Source organism: Papaver somniferum, chromosome 3 (assembly GCF_003573695.1).
Source record: "Papaver somniferum cultivar HN1 chromosome 3, ASM357369v1, whole genome shotgun sequence".
Taxonomy (NCBI): Eukaryota; Viridiplantae; Streptophyta; class Magnoliopsida; order Ranunculales; family Papaveraceae; genus Papaver; species Papaver somniferum.
In genome coordinates, this window is record NC_039360.1 from 182,125,873 (window position 1) to 182,147,135 (window position 21,263).

The 21,263-nt window shown below is 36.0% G+C and overlaps 1 protein-coding gene and 1 long non-coding RNA gene across 15 annotated transcripts; one reads left to right on the forward strand and one right to left on the reverse strand.

Moving 5' to 3' along the window:
• The first annotated feature begins 3,194 nt into the window (after positions 1-3,194).
• On the forward strand, positions 3,195-8,251 carry LOC113358206 (ankyrin repeat protein SKIP35-like). Of its 2 annotated transcripts, XM_026601739.1 has the most exons (4): positions 3,195-3,363; positions 3,511-4,626; positions 5,135-5,567; positions 6,980-8,251. In XM_026601739.1, the coding sequence occupies exons 2-4, from the start codon at positions 3,920-3,922 to the stop codon at positions 7,820-7,822; spliced, it is 1,983 nt and encodes a 660-aa protein (XP_026457524.1). In that variant the 5' UTR covers positions 3,195-3,363; positions 3,511-3,919; the 3' UTR covers positions 7,823-8,251. The 2 variants fall into 2 exon arrangements, with proteins under 2 accessions (XP_026457524.1, XP_026457525.1); XM_026601740.1 differs by lacking the exon at positions 3,195-3,363 and having other exon boundaries at positions 3,396-4,626.
• A 1,518-nt stretch (positions 8,252-9,769) lies between these two features.
• LOC113358208 lies at positions 9,770-13,177 on the reverse strand. Of its 13 annotated transcripts, none has more exons than XR_003364281.1 (5): positions 12,535-12,674; positions 11,891-11,919; positions 11,271-11,404; positions 10,418-11,118; positions 9,770-10,313 (listed from the first exon to the last, which is right to left on the reverse strand). It is a non-coding gene; the product is annotated as an uncharacterized LOC113358208 (long non-coding RNA). The 13 variants fall into 13 exon arrangements; XR_003364276.1 differs by having other exon boundaries at positions 10,418-10,672; positions 10,913-11,404; XR_003364286.1 differs by having other exon boundaries at positions 10,418-10,524; positions 10,620-11,404.
• Between the last annotated feature and the right edge of the window lie 8,086 nt (positions 13,178-21,263).

Below are 21,263 nucleotides of genomic sequence, written 5' to 3' on the forward strand. Positions count from 1 at the left end.
CTAAGAAGAGAGGTCAATAACAATTCCATCATAGAGAAACATTAAAACAAGTTGGGGAAGAGACCGAATGGATAAAAAATTATTACATTGTGAAAGATCTACCCAAAGAACAGCAGGACGATCGTATATTTTGGATTAACGTTTCATTGGGTCCTTTTGTTGGTAAGTACAAGAAGCCACTCCACAATTATGAACCATCCCATGTTTCTTCAAGGGTGCACCATGTTATAAAATTGTGCACCGAGTACAACCGTATTCTTGCTAGGCACAGAGACGACAGGTTTGCGGCACAAGATGCTTATTCCAAGTGGAGAGGAGAGTCGTTTCTACATTTCGAAGCCGCGTTGATTGTTGCATCTCGGACTGGGAAAAAGAATAACATGTGATGTTTGAGTGCTGTAAATTCAAATTTTTAATATTAATCGGCGGTTTGATAAAATATGGAATTCCCGAATATGATTAATCGGATTGAAGTGTTGTAATACTGTTGTTCCGATTACATAGTTTCAAAAAAATTTATATTCGTGCCTCGAAATACCCACCAAATCGGTAGATAGATATTTAAGAGTTCTACCGATTATAATATTCAGAATCAAAACGTGTATCATTACCAACCGATTATAATATTCGGAATCAAAACGTGTATCAAAGACCCCGATTCCTACATTCGGGAGACAACATTGTATTTTTTGCGACCGATTAAATCATATATCTTCACAAAAAAGTTTCCAAAAAACTTGTACAAATTACATGTTCGAAAAAAAACACGATCAAACATCGTCATCATCCGAGGGGATCAATTCGAGTAACTCAGCGGGAAAGTTGTTGTCCATAACGCGATCCCAATCAACCATGTTGGACTCATATTGTTTCACCCAATCCTTGCAATGGTTCATCGGGAAGTAATCGTGCCACTTACTCAACGGAGGTAACAAACAATCTTTCTTTACTCTTAAACCGATAAAATGCATTTCATTCACAAATGCCATTACGATTCTTCTATCTTTAACCGACTCGTCGCAAGCCGTTCTTGTGGGTGCAAACGTCATGCTAAGTCCATACATAGGAGGAACAAAGAAATGTACCACGCAATTCAAAACGTCCGCTAGGAGATATCCAAATTTAGGCATTGTCATCCAATACTTGGATCCGATTGTCTTTAATCCCTTTCAGCACTTCACACGCGCAACTAAGTCTTTGAACTCTTGTTCTTTGTCGTATCTATCTCCTCGCCTCATCATCTCCATATAAAACCCCTTGTCCTTCACTAGTTGTACCGCCATCTTATTTCTTAAATATTGGTATCGGGTGACATCTTCGATATCCGCCTCTCTAATATTGGCATTGGGTGACCTCACCGTCTGCATTTGATGTGGTTTTAACTTGGCAACCATTACATGTCCAATTAAATCCAACGGATCATCATGGTTGTGACAACCGTTATCAACTTTATACATTTTATACTCTTTACCTTTAATACCATCGGGATTATAGAAGACAATCTTAAATGGGCATCCTATCTTCTTGGTATTGCTTCGGTATTTCCTATTCTTCTTCCGTACGTACTTACTATTCTTTCCATCGTGACTCTTTCGCGTCCCACCTCGCTCACAAATCATTTCAAATCGAGTGTCACTAACATGATTATTTTGAACTACCACGCGCATGTTATCTTTTGCCTTGTTCATAAGCCATTCCTTTGCCTCCTTCTTACTTCCAAATGTCTAAACGTGCATAAAACAAAACAAATCTAATAAGCATAACCATTTAACATATAAATTTTGAAAAAAAAGAAAAGTAGTAATGAGTATACCAAATCGTTTGCATAGTATAGGGAAGTGTCGGGCCTCAAATAGAAATCATCAACAAACTCTTCAACGGCCTGCATATGAAAGCAACAAATTATTATACAATAATTGGAGGTTATTAAATAAGTTAAACTGCCGAATATACTATATTCGGAATCCTATCGGTTACCCAAAACACCCGATTTATGCAAATGAATGTACACAGTTTACTGAGTGCAAAAAATGATATAATCGGAATCTAAAATATATAGTAAAACAGCCGAATATAAATAACCGGGAGATAACTTTAATCGATAAACATCCGATTTTCAAGTTTTCAGAAATTTTATTTTGAGGCCACTGTTATATTCGGCAGTCAAATAATGTTAAACTATTACCGATTGTAAAGGATAAGAATACTGAGTTTTGAAATTTTTTGAGGAATTCGTTTTTGGGGCCATTCGGAGGTAAATAACTCTACATAACTACCGAATGTAGATTTTTTTGGAAAACCAGTTTGGGGGTTTTTCTCATATTCGGCAGTAAACTACTATCTTGGAACTACCGAATATACATATTTGGTACTCAGTGTGTTATATTCGTAAGTTTATTCGAGAAATTATCTACCGAATCTGGATAGTTCATGGCATTCAATGCATGCAATAATCGGTTTTTCTTGTTTACAAAAGCACACAAACGCATGCAAATCGAGTATTTGAGTTTCTTAACACAATACATGTGTTTTACATGCATCGTTAGCTTCAATATCAGGCGATTCTCCATTTTCTTCCATGAAAGGGTCGTCTAGGTTTTCCTCTCCACAAAAGTTTGGATCATTCAACATATACCCCAAATCGTCTTCGCCATGATTCTCACCTTCTTCTTCATATCCATCCATTTTTGTAGTGATAAAATGGGTTTTCCCTTTTTCCCTTCACCTTCTTCTCTATAACTCTAACAACTCAAAAATGAAAAGAAATGGAAAAAATGAAACAGAAATCATTCTAATACTGCACCGACTACAATCGGAAGTTTGGGTAATATTTTGGCTTCCGATTGAAATCGGAGGATAAAAATGTTATCATATCCTCCGAATATATAAGGATAATTTTGTCATTACGAATTACGCGAGATAAGGGCTGGCTACATTTTCCCTTTGGATGACCTTTTTTGTTTTATTGTTGGCCCCTAAATTCTTTTGAGTGGTCCTAAAAACGCGAGGTTTATTAACGCATACGAAAACAAATATGTATGTACATACCTGGAAAAATATCAACCACACCGGTCCGTGGCACAAGTTGCTTAGTTGATCTCTTAAAGTCATACATCCAAACACGCCATGTATTCTCTGTAATCTATCGTTCTCATTAACAAATTTCTACAGAGGAGAGAAAAACCCAAAAAAAAAAAAGAGAGAAGAAAAAAAAAGAAAAAAAAAAGAAAAGGAAAAGATACTCAAAATTTAACCAGATTTTATTTAATAAATAATTTTAATTTCATAATAAAAGCCTCTCTTTCTCTTTCTGCATATCTCTCTTTTTTTTTCCTCTTTCTACATTTCCCCCATTGAAACCAGGTTGGGTATCCTTCGCTCTCTGCCAGTCCCTCTGAAATGAATTTCATTTTGTTTTGTTTTTAAGATATTTTTGATGTATGTTTCTGTTGAATTATGGATTGATCAATTTTTTGATAAGAATTTTGGATCTTTGGAATTTTATTTCAGGGGAGGTTTCTGGTTGGATTTGATCAAGTTGAGTTTCCAGGGTTTTAAATATCGCTCCCAGAGTCTCTAAGGGAGATTAAGTTCGTTTGTCTGGTTACTAGGTGAAATAAAAAGAGGGAGATTGTATTACTGATGGAGAGAAATTGAAATTTCGTTCAAATTCATATTTTCGGAGACTGTGATTTGATTAGTGAATTTTTGGTGTCTCGAATAATATGATTTTTGTAGTATTGTCAGTGGTGTAATTTGCATGAAGTGCCATTCAATTCATCCTTCTAATTAAGGAAACGAATTTTGAGAATTTTCTATTGGGTTGATTGAGTGGGTTGGAAATTAAGGAGTTGAGATTTTGGATCTTATATATTTGAAAAGGAAGGCTGAAATAAGTGGTGGTGGTGGTGGTAAGCGAATGGAAGGAGGGATGATCTTATTGAGCGGTAACCGTGAGGAATTGGGAAGCATAGGGAGTAACTATAGAGATCCTATATGTGATGATGTAGATATGGAAACCGATGATTGTGAAATTGAAGGTCCGAAAGACGTTGAAGGAGAAGGAGAAGTAGAATCAGTAGTAGACGAAGAAGGAGTAGAAGGGTTTTTAACGGATAAAGGAGATGGTGGTGAAGTGGGTGATGTTGTTTTCTCCAGAGAAGCGCCACTTTTGAGTAAAGAAGACCCGATAATTACATCTGCTGCGGCTTGTGCTTGCAGTGCCACGAAACTAAAGCAAAGAATGGCGGTGGAAGATTTTGAGCTGCGTAGAAAGGGTAAAAATGGACGGGATAAGAAACTATCCAGACAAGAGAGAATTGAGTTAGGGCGTATGTTTCAGACTGCTGTTAGCTCTCATGATTGGGATCTCGCAGATAGTCTGATAATGTTGGCAGATCCACAAACGCTGAATGATGCCTTGTGCATTTCATTAGACTCTATTTGGTTCTTGAACACCCAGCAAGAGTTGCTGGGAATTACGGGTCTGATGAAGAAAGTTATTTCCCAGGGTGCTTATGATTTTACTAGAGCGGCTCTTCGGACGTCCTTTCTCGCTTCATGTGTCTCTGCATGTCAGAGCCGGACTATGAGTTTAGCAGATACTGTAACTGTTATGGCCCAAAGGTAAACCTTGTTGATCTCATTTGTGTTAGCTAGAATCTATGAGTATTATTTAACACATTGGTTCACTGTATCAGTATTATAAACAAGGTAAACATAGTTTGTATGATTCTGCGGAATCCTTTTATTGAAAGAAGAATCAAAAGAAACAGAGTGACATATGTATTAAAGTCGGCAAACCTTGCCAATTGTCAAGACACTTCAATTAAATAGACTTTTTTTTATATCTACAGAGTGAGCACACTATCATTGGCTTTCTTGAATTATGATACCACTGTTGATTCAAATTTGTAAATGCTGGTGGCCTGAAATGAATAGTTTTCCCCTCCCACATTTCTCCTTAGCATATTGTTGTTACCACTTTGTCAAATGGGAGTCTAATGTTTCTGCTAACTGTACCATCTAATTAGGAGCAACAAAGTTAAACAGAAGATGCTAAAGGGTCCATTAAACCAATAGTTTTTATGGGAGTAATTAAATAATTTGATGAAGTTACTGCTCTCTTTTTCAGGTTACATGAGCGCCTCCAAGAATGCAATGGTGATGAGGTTTTGAAAGCAGAAGCTGGTGCAAAGGTCCAGAAATTTACAGAATGGGCTCTGAAATGTATAGGATTCCACTCTCGTTGCCAGGGAAGCAGGGATAGAGTAAGTCAAAGTTCTGCAGTAGAGATCCAACTCCAGTTGTCAGCTTTTAAGACATTTTTGGATCTTGCTGGTAATCAGCTTACGGGGAAGGATTTCACTGAAGCTTTTGATGCAGCATGCTTCCCTTTAACTCTATTTTCTAGCTCTTTTGATCCTGGGTGGGCTTCTGGGATTTCGGCAACTGCAATCCAGGGGTTGCTTGGTATGTTGGTGGAGGGTGGTGCAGACAACGTCAACCAGTGCTTCCTTGAAGCCTCACGTTTTGGCAGTACAGAGCTTGTTCGCATCTTGTTGCAGGTAATTCTAATTTAACTTCAACTTTTTAATTTGCAAACATGAACGTTTTGTCAAGCTGTCATGGTGCTGTTCTTATAGTAATTTAATTCTGAGACTATAGAACAAGATCACTATGTTAAATTGTTAGTGACATTGCTGTAAAAGGTAAGTACTGCTGTTTTTGATATCCATTGGTAGACAACATAGACAGTGAGGAGTACAACAATGAATCATATTGGAGTTTATTGTAAAAGGAGTATGTGGGTGTGTATGCTGTCATTGGGGTTGAATACCAAACGGGTCTCGCCTGGTTTTCATGAGTTATTAGAGGCGTATTACTGCATGATGACTTGACCAAGTTTCCCATATAGTGGAGTTGATGTATCGGTAGGTGATTTTAAATTATGATCTTTTTGAGCAGTTATCAGGTATATACCATTACTTCGGTGTGAGAGGTGAGATCTTTAACCCATTTGTTTACCAGAGAAAGTGTCACTCTTCCGATAAAACAAACTAAGGTTGTTCTAGCAGCAGGAAAAGGATGGGTCAGACTAGGTTAGTGTATCTATGTTCGGTGAGATATTCTCATTATTGACGAGCTGTATTAATGTCAGGAAATGTAGGTTGCTTCCAGGTTAGGCGTGACCTTCCAGCTTGCTCAGAAACAAACAAGATACTATAAAAAAAAAAAAAAACATCCTATGGAAGGTAGTAAGCCTAGACGCATTGCCCCACAAAAATGTGAAACCTCCTGGTTTAAGAAGCAGTAATAATACTAGATTAAAGATTTTATCAAGTGCAGAAAAAATATCGTGTACTTAATAAAAGAATTCGGCCTTCAGATTACCTAGCCGCTGTTTGCTAAGTTCAGAAAAGGCTTTTGGTTATGTGCAGGTCTTCCATGTCCCCATAACATGAAACACCATTTCTGGGGTTTCTCCCTTTGGCAACCGAACAATTAAGAGTCTCTGTGGAAGTGTTGTTTAAGCATCACAAATAAAGTAATTGATCACACATTTGAGAGAACTGGAGTATAAAGAAACTTAATAAGTGCGGTAGAGTGAGGGAAGACAGAAATGAGTGGGAGGCGAACAAGTGATTTTATTGACTTCAGTAGTGATCCATGATCCCATGCCTCCATAAAATATATGCAAGGGCGTAGAGAGTCATGTAAATGACTTTCCGTCTAACATTCTCAGCTCTGTCGACTTTGGATTTTATAGGGGATAGTTATTTTAACTTCTCTGTACCATTTTCTGAAATTCACTGGAGGACTTGAGCAACAAATGCTTCTCTGCATAAGTAAAGTGTGTTGCCAAATATGTCTTGCTGGATAATTTGCTGTAGGTTGTTCAAATTATAGGAAAGCTAGTGTTTGCTTATTCAGAAAAACACATATGTGATATCATCGTCTTGTGCTTTTGGTGTCCTAGATTGCTCAAAGGAACAGCTTGGATGTGGATGTTGACCTGGCTTTGGGCTTTGCTTCTCACTACTCCAAGATTGGTACAATGGAGTGTCTGGTGGAAGAGGGTAATGCAGTTGCGTTTTTGGGACCTTTAATGAGAGCTGCTGAGAGGGGTTGCATGCAGGTGGTCCAATGGTTTGTCCAACGGGGTTGCCGAGACATGGAGCTCTGCCTTGCACTCACAGCTGCTACCTCCAGTAGCCAAGTAGGGATTGCTGCGTACCTCCTTCCTCATGTTCCTCAACATGTGCTTGCTGCACTAAGCATCGAGATCTTAAAAGCAGCTGGTGAACGAAGTGGTGGGTCCCTTGATGGTGTTGCATTTCTTCTGCGCTCAGACTTTCTCGGGGATCCAGCTGCTACATATGCTGTTGCCGACAGCATCGCTAAGTCCGACGATGAAGCTGTGGCTCCAGAGCTTAGGGCTTTCCTACGGGAACACTGGTCAGAGGCTGCATTTTTGGAAGGATCGAGGCGTGAACAGGATCACTATGTGAATGTGATGAGGATATTGAGGAGAGGTGGGTCTCCTGTATCCCTATGTTTGCGGGACCTCCCTGCTCCTTTAATAACGGCCATCACTTATTTACCTCTGTACATGGAGTGCGTTGAGAATGGGGGACGTTTGTTATCGCAGAGGCTAAGAGGACAACTGGTAGAAGCCTCGAGAAGATTAGGTAAGAGTAGTGAGCCAACATGTGGGGATGTTTCTGCAAGTAGTCTAGGTGGAGGAAGAGATCTCTTGGTTGTGTTGGAGCATTATCTTCCACCATTTTTGCTACGGACAGGCGGTGAGGATGTTTCTTGAGCATATTGCAACTTCAAAATTTCTCCCCTTTTCAGTCATCTCTCCATCCACATTTCCCTTACAGAAAATTAATAATATTTTAGAAGGCCGCACAAGAGCGAGCGAGTGACGAGTTATGTATCATGTGAGATTTAAGGCTTCCCAGCCATGCTGTATTTTTGTCCAAGTCTCACCTCTCTCTCTCTACTTTTTGTTCTTGTGTACCACTGAGCATACCAGGAATAAGCATACTAGAATAATCCCTTAATAACTTTGGGATGTTGAAAGTCACATTCTTCGGAAACCGGATCGTGAATCATACACCGGGGATCAAGCGTGTATTGACGTCTCTATTAGATCTTGTCCCAACGAAGGATTCGTCCGTCTTTGAATCGGGATCTTCCCCCATCGGAGGATTCATCCGTCTTTAAATGATATACTAGTTGCATATATCTGTAAACACGCGACTTTCTCAGCATCACTAAGTTCTCAAAGCATGTTCTTACACCTTTTTCTCTCCCGGTATTGAATGTCCTCATATAACAATTTCCAGTTTAGATCCCATAATTTTTTGGATCGGTTACCTCACATAAGAGCAACGTTACGACAAACATTTCACCAACATTTCTATCAGCTCTTGGATTGCTTATTCTAGTCCCAGGTGCCACTCATTGTCATTTGATAGCAATCCAAGAGCTGCTTTATATTGCTTCTAGAAGTTGATACAAAAGATACTATCCATGGTTTAGTTTTGCCTTTTGCAACTACTCGACATGCTTACACCCCTTTTTGGAATTAAAGCTCATAGAGGATATGAAGTATGTATAGCATTTGTTTTGCTTTCACCCTCAATTGATTTCTGCTCAACTATTTTTACTAAATGTTCAGCATCTGTTTGTCGTCGACTAATGATCCGTAATCATCGGTATTCCACAACTGACTTTTTTCCGTAGACGATCTCTAGCCATCCTGAATGCTTGTGCATATGCATTATGTTCATTCAACATCATGGTTAAATTATTTACCACTCTAAATTGTCAGTATTTTACATTACTGTTTTCATATTTTCATGTTTACTACTTTGTGCACCACTCTCATTTTCTTTGTCAATTCCACTTGTTTAATTTTCTACCGTATTCACCATCACGGAAGCATCTGTAGAATGATTTGCTATTACATCCCCATCACCTGAGCTATCTTTGTTTTCATGTCTTACAAATATATCCTTTCTCCGTGTAACCTATGTTTGTGCATCCATCTCGACTATATAATCTTATCAAAAAAAAATCTTGACTATATAAATCCGAGAAAATGTAGCTTCTTTCCCCTCCGGGGGCACTGATGAGCCTTCTTATGATAACTCTGACCGTGTATTCCATGGGCCGCCACCTTTTTTGTTGACGTTGTTATCCATTATTAGATTTTATGCCCGTGCTACGCACCGGGCGGCTCCACAAACCATCCTCCATCACCTTTATATGCACCTGTAAATAGTTTAGTTGATAACGGTAGTGGAGTAGTTTAGCATCAGCAGTTAAGCAGTGGCATATGAATTCAATGATTCATATAATTTGTGAACATTATTTTCGATTTGGTGTGGCTCGGCTTCGCCTCGCCTTGTCTCGATGCATTTTTTATTCCTTGTCTCGATGCATTTTTTATTTGGTGTCGCGCAGCTTTGTCTCGCCCCGTCGGCTTCTCGCTGAATTTCTTCAATAAACTCTACTGCCAATTTTGACTTGGTGTCACGCGTCTTCGCTTTTTTCTTTTAACAGAATCGGCATGAATTGACATGTCATGAACTCTTGATTTGGTGTGATAGGGCCATCCCAATGCATAAAACCTTTATTTCAAACTAATATCATCTAATATGGGTGAGCGTTTAATCATTGGCACAATTTTTTGGTCCATTTTAAACAACGAAAGGAATCTCAAGATAAATGAGCAAGTGCTTGATAAGTTTGTAGGTGCATAAAAAAAATCATCTATGATTGATGAGATCAAAATCACTACATGAGCCAAGCACTGTACAAAAGCCAAAATGCTATAATTAATTTTGATGCAGCTAAAATTATAGCATACATAGTAATCGCATTATGACTTACATAGTATAGATTTCCTAAAAATCTCGAAATCACCGCCATCACTACAACCAAATAAAAAATCCCATTGACGTCCCACCTCAGATTCAGTATCAAATCACCATTCGCCCCATAACGTGTATCATTTCTAGCATCTCCCGCATCAAATAGGACACCTCTATCACCAGCTTCTCAACCAATCTCTCCATTGGGTGGGTCTAAGGAAGACATTTCAAGTACCCGCAAGCTTGCCAATAGTAATTATTTCCTCCGGCTATTTTAGGGTCCCCATAAACTCGGCAAACCAAAACCGAAGCTGCATTACCAAAAAGCAGCCAAACCTTGGTACTTTCTACCGGTAGTTGGGAACAATAACAACTATAAAGAAATATAAATGCCTATAATGCAGAAAGAAAGAGGCATCCATTAACCTGCGGAGACAGTTAAGATTTATTAGATCGAATTATAGCACTTGCACCTGCAAAAATAGAACGAAAGAGCGGACGAAATATAAAGAATGAGTCAGCACACATACATAATGGGAAATCTCCAAGCTGTGAAAGGAAATTATTTTTCGTTCAAATCATCAATACGTCTAAATGATAAAACCCGCAAAACTGCTATCATTCATATCAAATCACACTAAAGCACTTGTTAATTTAACAATACCACATTAAAGCACTTGTTAATTTAACTTCTTAATTAAACAACAAGAAAAACAAAATACAGTAGATTACCATTTGTACAGAGACCATATAATGTTTCTTTTTAAAGCGTCAATAGTTGTGATCTTGTTCCCGTCAAGTAAACATAAAAAGGAAATTAACTTTAATGACCCAACTTTGATGAGTAATACAAACATGAATCAGTAAATAAAAGCTATAAATTTCATCAAAAGTCTCACATAAAATCGAAAATAACAAATTTCATAAAACCACCAAAAGGTTTAGGATTTGTAGAAATTTAAATTATGCAGTTAGCTTTTATAGCTAACACTCCCATAATCAACATTTAATTTTGCTTTGATTACCTGATTGAGTAGAATTTTTTTGCCTCAGAGGTTGCACCTTAGTACTGTATCAACAACAACTGAATGTTAAAATACAGTTTGATCTGGCTGAGCATTTGGTGACCGCTATCAGGTTGACATGAATAAATCAGTTGTCTTGACTCCAAATTACTCAGCTAGTTATGGATCCAGTGAATGCCCATCATCAATAAAATCACATATATCTACTACACAAAATTTAAAATATGGCTTTTGGAGTTTAACCTTATAAAAACTAATATAGCACAACACAAAAGCTAATTAGATATATTCAAAGAGATCAATATTTGAAAACACAAAAAAATGGAAACCAGTGTTGATCAGAAAAAGAAAATCTCACCAGTCGACGTAGCGGCTTCTCTTGTTTGTCAGTGCAAGACTGTGTTTTTTTTGTTTATGGGTTTTGCCAGAATGAACTTTGTTGACGTATTGATGACAATACAAAGTTGCTCTCTGTGTTGCCAACTGATGCACCTACGAAACATTAAGTTTGGAACAAATTAGAGTTTGCAAAATAAATAGATGCAAACACCAAGTTGAGGCCATGTAAATCAATTAATATTGCGCCTACGGTAATAGATACTAATCCCCTGCTTCGCAAGATTAACCACCAGATTTATGAAGCCTACTATCCCTAAGAGACAATTCAGATTAAGGATCTATACCTTCAACACATTTTGGCACCAACTTAAGCATACAAAACAAAAGGGGAAAAAAAGTTCAATGGAAAAAGACAAAAAAAAAAAAACTGGGTTCCAAGAGAGATATGATTGAAGGAGAACAGAGGCTATGCGCTAAGGGAAAGACACACCTCACGGGTTGAGCATATGCGTGAAAAGGAGAAAATTACATTGAATGGTCATTAACACAAATTTTACCCAATGCAAGGATACAGGTGCATTACTATCACATAGTCTGTTGTGGTGTCGATTGTGGGGAAAGTGAAATGATGTGTAATACCTTAGATAGGATTCTTTACTTTTTTTCACCTATAAATCCAAAAAAAAAAAGTTAGCCAAAACAGAAACACTAAATTGTAATATCAAAACTTAGAACAAACAATGAATCTAAACCTTTAAAATCAATACATAATTAATAAGAAGAGGATGGAAATTTACTCAGTTTGCACTGTATTGAGCAAGGGTGGAAATCCAAGCTAAAATTCTAACAATTTCAAACCCTTATTTTTCCGGTAGCTACTTCCGGTCAAGATACATGGATGAAAATAAAGATGAATATGGAAGCACTTAATGTTCCCATGTGCAATAATATGCATGACGATATCTTCCCGGCAATCACAGTTTAGGGTTAGGGTTTACCAAACAGAGAAGAACCATATTTTTGTTAACTGGATTAGCAGGATTGAATAGTATATCAAAGATATGGCTCGATTAATGTTTGTCAGTGCATGAAACCCTAATATTAATACCTAATTGCTTCAATCCAGTTATATATAGATCTGAACAATTGAAAAAACGAAATCAACAAAACTTAATTTAGTGAGAAAGCACCGAACAAAAACACACATACAAATAGAAAAAAGAAAAGAAAAATTAGGGTTTTTCTGCGAGGGAGAAGTGTTTGGGATGAAAAGAAAGGGATACCTTGAGAAATCGTGTTTGAAACTCTGTTACACGCTAATGTTTTCTTAGAGCATCTCCGATGCAAGGGAGGTCACATAGGGTTTAATACATTTTTAATCAAAGTTTCATCTCCAATGCATCTTTTCACACATAGGGTCATAGAAAAGATGACATGGATAAAGTTGGGATAAAGGAAAAAGTTTAAATAAGACTTTCTTCATGATCTTGGGTCATGAGTCCACATCATCTTTTGTGTCTTAATTTAAATAAAAAATGTTAAATAAGACCATTGGAGATGGAATTTAGGCATAGAATGTTACCTTTATTTATTTTTGTCATGTAGTAAGTGGCCCACAACCCAAAAGTATAAATAAGACATCCACATAGGATGACCTTGACCTCTAGCATTGGAGATGCTCTGATATTTGATCACTTCAAATCGTTTGAACCTCAAGTTTTGTTTTAGGTTTCACTGGTTTCTCGAAGTTTTTCCTTTCTTTTCTGTTTTTTTTTTTGTTTTGTTTTTGTTTAACGGAAAGACTGTTTTTTTTTCTTTTGTTTCGCGGAAGATTTGTGTGAGAAAAACAGAAAAAAAAACGGTATTTACTGTTACATTCATATAATTTGAGAAAAAGTGGAATGGAGAATTTTGAATGGGGCAGTGACGCTCACCCAAGTGTGGGTATTCTCACCGCGCGACGTGGGGATTATATGACTTAGGGGTTTAAAGGGTTAGATAGCTCCCCTAAAGGTAAAAGCAAGGGAAGAGTTGTATTCTCTGATATTTCTTTTAAAACTTTGTTGATCTCACACCACCACTAAAATCCAACAAATTTTTAAGATATTACGGACAATCACACAGTAGTGGAAGGTTTACATTTCCTTTTGAATAACATATAGTAAACTCGCAATCCTCCATTATCCATGATTTCTTTGTAGCCTCTTGATACCAAAGTATATTGCACCACAATAGTTGCATGTATGGGATGGTGCGCCAAAATCCGATTTCTTTATTCGTAACTCTGTTATCGCAGTAGAAACAATCTGAATTATTCAATTAGTTATAGACATAATGTTGGAATAAAACGAATTCTCAATAAAGTTTCTAATGTGGTGACATTTACTTATAGAATGCTTTACGTCTATAGCCTCAGGCTGTTGATGTTCATCCGAACTGTCATCGGAACTGGATTCTCCGTCATCTTTAGAATCTGTATCCAATGATATTTTTTCTTCCAAAAAATTACGTCTTTGTGCTCTTTTTTTCGCAAACAATTGTTCCATGCGCAGCCTCCTGTTTTCTCTAGTAAATGCTTGTCGACTTATCTCGGCTCGTATACTCAAGATTGTTGTGCATGAGCCATGTACACGCACAAAAAAAAAACAGCATTATTATACCCTATTAACAAACTTACTTAAAATTAACTACAACTGAACAGGCATTGTATTCAATCATTATAAGAAAACAGAAAATTAGAATGCACCACATTTGATTGGTCGATCAACTGTCTACGTCACAAGTTTTGTGGTGCTACTATTGCTTACGAGTTAGATGTAATACATTACATTCTTAGACATTTCTTTGCATTATTGCATCCACACATTAGTTTATATATATCCAAACATGTAAACTTTGAATTATAAACACTGAGGTCTTTGAACCATGTTACTTTGATGCTCTAATGGATTTTTTTTTGCTAGAGATACACAATTAGACTTAGTAATTGCTGAGTAAACATGTCATATGTATGTGTAACTCCTAGTTACACATTCTATATGCATGTGTAACTTCTCTTTACACTAGACAGATGCATGTGTAACTTCTAGTTACACAAGTTAGATGCTTGTGTAACTCCTTGTTACACATGATAGGTGTCTAACTCATATGCATGTGTAACTGTCAATTAAAATAGACCGATACATATGTAATTCATAGTTACACTAGACAGATGCATGTGTAACTCCTAATCACACATGCTAAGATTAGTTATCATGTGCCTTTTATGTGTTCTTTGTTCTATAATTTTGCCTTGCAATCATTTCATAATTTTGGTTCTTTATTTTTTGTCCATCCAACCTAATCCCATGGATGTGTATTTCGTTTACAGATGTTGAAGTATATTGGAATCGAGAAAGACAAAAAAGGAATAAAACATTTAAATTATATGATATAGTGGATTATTTCTAGGATTTCGCTTTGCATATCTCGTGTTTTAATTCGTTTATTGCGTTCAATAACAACCAACTATTGTAATTGATAAACGGTCGAATTACTGTAAATGAAAATTAAAGTAATACACGTATTTTCCGTATGTGTAGTTTTGATGTATAACTGATGAGTAACTTTGCATTACACATGCAATAAGGATGTGTAACTTCTGTTTACACATTCACACTAAACTTTAATAATTTTGGGCCTAGATTTAATAATTTTGGGCTTAAATTTAAATTTTATTTAATTTGGTGTTTGACAATATATAAAAGGGTATGTATGTCTTTTAATAACTCGGGGCCTAGATTTAAACTTCTTTTAATTAAGGGCCTCATATTATGGGTTACCCATGGGTTGGGTCTTAGCCTAATTAGGCTAAGACCCCACCCATGGATTATCCATAATATCAGGCCCCTAATTAAAACATATTTATACTCGGGCCCCATATTAAATATAATTTTAATATAAGATGAAATGACCAGATTAACCTTAGGTATATAATTGCCTAACTCTACATTTCTATTGAAGAACGGACACCATTTTCACTTTTTGGAGAGAGAAAGTACATCTGGGAGGATAAAACCAAGAAAAGAACGATCAATCCTACAAAAAACAATTCAAAAATCAGAGAGAAACAAATCGAGACCAGAAAAAAAAACCGATCACTCATACTAATATCAAATCGAAACCTAAATCGAAACAATTCGATCATACTCAAATCAAATCAACATCGAAAAAAAGATTGAAAACGTGCAAAGTAAACAAATCAAATCAGACAAAAACCTAGAAGATCAAACATTAACAGTTCGTTCGATTTTGATATTGTTACAAGCTTTCTTGTAATTTTAATTCGGATTAATGTTATTTCGGGGATATATATATAAATATATATATAATATATTTTTTTATCTGATTTTCGTTGTCTCCTTCGTTTAGGAAATTAATTTGAAGATGTTATTTGAGAAGTTTTAAGTTAGCTTGTATTTATGGATCTGGTTTTCACTTTTCTTATGGCGGTGGTGGTGGTGACGGGAGTATTGATGATGGCAGCGGTAGTGATGGTGGTGGTCGTGGATCTAATGAAGGTGAGATTTTAGCGAAATCAATTGTTGGCGGAGTTGAAAAAATTACGATCCAAGCACGTTATGTAACAGGAACACACGATTAAGTATCATTCTATTGGTTTCAATGTAAGCATAAACTATTTTGTAATAAAATTTTGATCATTTTGTTGGTTACAGTGGAAACACTAGTTATTTGTATAAGTAATTTTAGCATCCAGTTGGTTATATTAAAAATATATACTCTGACTTTAAAGTTATCTTTGTGCTGGTTGCAAAAAAATTGTATAATTTATTGTTATGAGATGAATTTTGTTATGTGATGATGCACAACATGTGTAACTGACGTCTACACATCCAATTTGCATGTGTAACTTGCGTCTACACATCCAATTAGCATGTGTAACTTGAAGTTACACATTCATATAGCTTATTCCAGCTCTGAGTTTCTTTTCTTCTTTTAATTAGCATGTGTAACTCTCGTCTACACATCCAGTTAGCATGTGTAACTTACACTTACACATCCAATTAGCGTGTTACTTCTAGATACACATGCATCTGAGCAGTGTAATTAGGAGTAACACATGCATTTAATAGTAAATAACTGATTAAATGTTATTACAGCTCTCGTTTTTAATTCTAACAGAACAACAACAGTCATGCATGATATATATATTTTTTTACTTTGTATCATAAATCTAATTAATTATTACTTGTTCTTGTTGTTGAAGAAGCAACAAATTTGTGTAGAAAAATGAGCCAAAAAGAACTTGTGATGTATGTTGAACAAAAAATAAGATCAACTGCATCTTTAAACCCTGTTAGATTTATTAGGCGCATGTTCCTCTTCTTAATATCAGACTAGGAAATCTTGAGATTAATGTGCACAACAGTTAACCTTGCAAAATCTTAACTCTTCAAGTCCTTTTTGTAGAAGTTACCGTCAACCTGGAGAATAACAAAAAACAATCATCTTAATGAGATAAAAAGAACAATACACTCAACAATGCATATGACTAGTATAATTAGAAACCACATATGCAGTTGACTAGAAACTACACATGCATCTGACTTGTGTAGCTAAGAGTTACACATGCATATTTGCATGTGTAACCAGGAGTTACACATACATATTTGCACATGAAGCTGAAACATGCAGTGGATTATTCATTTGTACAGATAAAGCAAAAAAAAAAAAAAAAAACTAAACCAAAATAATTGATTAAAAATCAAAAGACAAGTAAGATCTAAACATACAGTGGCCTATTCTGACTAGTGCAACTAGAAATTACACATCCATATGTAAAAGTTACACATGCTTCTGGCTAGTGTAACTAGAAGTTACACGCATGCTTCTGGCCAGTGTAACTAGAAGTTACACGCATGCTTCTGAGTAGTGTAACTAGAAGCTACACATGTGTCTGACTACTGTAATTAGAAGCTACACATGCGATTTGGCATGTGCATTCAGCAGATACACTTTCCTATAGCTTGTGTACCTAACAAGTACATGAAAACTAACCTGCCAAAATAATTCATATCTACAACACTCTTGTATCACGTTCACAAGATTCTTTTAGCATTATCTATGCTTATGAGTTAATCTAAAGCTATCAATGAATCATGTGAGTTCAAGGATGCATACAGTTAAAAATATTTGGCTTCACTAACAAGTATATACACATTTTAATCAAAACAACCACACAAAAAAAGCAATTTGACAAAAATATTAAATACTATGTGCATGTTGGGTACGACTACTTTCTAAAGAAACAATTACTGTATAGACATCAAAAATTTCACATGCATCTGGGGTAGTGTAACTAGAAATTATACATGCATATAACTAGTGTAATGTAGAGTTACACATGCATCTGATTTGTGTAACTGAGAGTTACACATGCATATAACTAGTGTAACGTAGAGTTACAAGATAAATACCTTCTTCACATGTGAGATGCTTTCAATGACTGACGAACAAAAATGTATCTGTATCGACTGAAGACGACACCTCCACTAAGAGCTTTTAGGTACAACGATAAACTATTAATGTCAAAGCACCTGCCAACCAACGTTAGCTAGTAAGAACCACATTTTAGGAAGAAAGTAAAAGAAAGGTACATCTAACGATGGAGATTGATTGCTTTATTTTTAAGCATACTTAGCTTGAATCTTATTAAATCAGGAGTTCATCTAACAATGGATATTGAATGCTTTGTTACTAAGATATCTTAGCTTTGATTGTAAGAAACCCTGATTTGAAAGGCTATATAAGGGAGAACTCTAACAACTGGAAAACCTAATCCCAACACTTCCGTATGTCCTAGTTGCAAACTAGAGTCGATTCTCCTTTAACCTAGGTTTTCCAAAACCATTATTAGGTTAACGACTTGAAGACTTCATTTGGGATTTCGTGAAGCCAGATCCAACTATTTTCTTTGTAGTTGCGTATTCTGATCTTACTTGTTCTATCATATTGAGTTTTATCTTCCCTAAGATTTAATCGAGATTTATCTCTGATAGGTAAGATATAAAAAGTAGTCACAACGTTTCTTCATCTCAGACTCTTGTGATTCCTCAATAACTTCTTCTATTAATCAGTTAGGTTATTGTGAGGTGACTAATATTTCTAGACTGCTCTTCGGGAGTATAATACCAGATTATTAGTTGGTTATTGTTCACCTTTGAAAAAGCTGGGGTATAACAACCACACCCAATAATTCGTTCGACAATCTGTATGAACTAAACTCCAATATAATTCCGAGAGCACCAACTTAAAAGTGAGATCAATCAAGAGATATATCAAAGAGCTTTATCTCTATTTCTTAATCCAATCAGCAAATCGAGCAGATAAAAATCCTTGAGCCTGATTGATAAGAGAAATAACTTGGATTGTACCAAAGACCAATGCCAAAGTGTCAATCAAGTTATATCCAACAAACAAGGTCGGATTTATCAACTGATTGAACTACGCACAACCTGTGATATTTCAATTATATAAACAAATATAATGTGGAGAAGAAATAACACAGACACCAGAAATTTTGTTAACGAGGAAACCGCAAATGAAAAAAACCCGGGACCTAGTCCAGATAGAACGCCACACTGTATTAAGCCGCTACATATTTTAGCATACTACAAATTAACTTTGGATTGGAATGTAGTTGATCCATAACCAAGTCTCACACCGAATAAGGTACAATCGTGTTCCTTACGCCTCTAGAACCACGCAGGATTTTGCACACTTGATTCCTTAGCTGATCTCACCCACAACTAAGAGTTGGTACGACCCAAAGTCGAAGACTTATAAACAAATCTGTCTCCCACAGATATGTCTATTCTTTATATTCGTTTTTTGTTCCGTTAATAGATAAATCAAGGTGAACAAGAACCAATTAATAATATGGTTTTATACTCCCGAAAAGCAGCCTAGAAATATCAATCACCTCACAATAACCCAACTGATTAACATAAAAAGTTATAGCAAAATCACAAGAGTCCGAGACGAAGAACTGTTGTGATTACTATTAATATATCTTGCCTATCAGAGATAAATCTCGAGCAAATCTTAGAAAAGATAGTACTCGACATGATAGAACAAGTAAGATCATAATACGCAACTACAGAGAAAATAGTTGGATCTGGCTTCACGAATCCCAAATGAAGTTTTCAAGTCGTTAACCTAATATGGTTTTGGAAAAACCTAGGTTAAAGGAGAATCGACTCTAGTTTGCAACTAGGACACAGGAAAGTGTCAGGATTAGGTTTTCCAGTTGCTAGAGTTCTCCCTTATATAGTCTTTCAAATCAGGGTTTGCTTACGATCAAAGTTAAGATAGCTTAGTAACAAAGCATTCAATATTCACCCTTAGATGAACTCCTGATTTAAGATTCAAGCTAAGTCTGCTTAAAAATAAAGCATAAATCTCCACCGTTAGATGGTATTAGCTTGTTACACACAAATGAAATATACCTTCATTTAGATATGGGTAAATGTACCTAAACGTGTATATTGAGTTGGCTCAATAACAATTAGCCGAAGTTAGTCATATGAATATTTTTGTCTTAACCACATTCATCTAACACTTCTAGATCAAATATGATGATCAATCATGAAAGATAATCAAATGAATCTAATTGTGTTTTAAATAGAGTTGTTCAATTGTTCACTCTCTCATATAAATACATATGAACAAATTGAAACAAAATCGGATTGATTCGGAATTGTACAAAGTACTTATACAAGAATCAATCCATGAACATTAAGCCACGGTTTGCAAATATTGCATTCCTTAATTCATGAATGTTTTAGTTCATGAGTATGAGAATCATACTTAACTGATTTTAGAACTTAACCACTGTGTTCGCAAACTAGGTATGCAAACAACAACTCTGGACCTTGGCCTTGTCCAGCCGTTCGCAAACCAGGTATGCAAACAGCCGCCCCGGACCTAACTTAGGTAAAACCGTTCCCATACTAGGTACACAAACAAGGTTCCCGGACCTGAATTATAACAATACAGTTCGCATACTAGGTATGCATACCGTGTTGTATCCAGACATGGTTAATTGTCTTAAACTCCCATTTCAATCATTGAAAAATCCTTGGAAGACGACAATGGATGTCTCACACATACCATTAGCTTCAAGTAATTTTCAAGTGATCGAATGATCAATACGAAACTTTCCAAGTCGACATCAAATGATTGTTTCACACAAATCATGTAAGATGTTTCAAGGAAATTTTCACATGATCATCTTTTGACTTAATATTTAGTTTCCAACAAATAAATTGTCTCCAACTAAACTCGTCAAGAATAATGATGAACATAGTTAAAGTAAAAAGCTTCCAACACATATTTCGAGAAATAGATACTCGAGATAAACTCAACTCGAAATATCAAATGTGTATAATGTAAAAGTCTTTATAGCTATATGACTTAGTCTCACTGGAAGAAAGAATAAAATAGACTTCTGAGTGATAAATACGTTTTAGTCTCCACATACCTTTTGTTGATGAAGTTCCTCTAAGATCTCCTCAGTAGATCTTCGTCTTCAATCGATGAACGTCGTGAAGTCTAACGCTCAACTACACATTTTATCCTAATCCGAGACATAACTATAAGTAGACTAAAAATCAAGTATATAGTTTTGATCAACTAAACTTGGAAAACAAGCTTGAGATAGCAACGCTTGCGAGTTCGACCGAGAACTTCTCTAATAATATCCCCCTTTGTCAATTTTAGTGACAAAACTATCAATACATATGGATTACTAAATAAATAAACTTTGTAGCTTCTCATCCATCATGCTTGATTTCCTTGGATCTTCAACATTCCTTAAATTCTTCGCTACTCCAAGTACTCCAGCGATTCTGAACGTGTTCAACTCAGCATCATTGTTGTTGAAGATCTGTAGCCATAACAATAAAAAAAAAGATGTTCTCGATCATCATTATACAATGTCATAGTATTATCA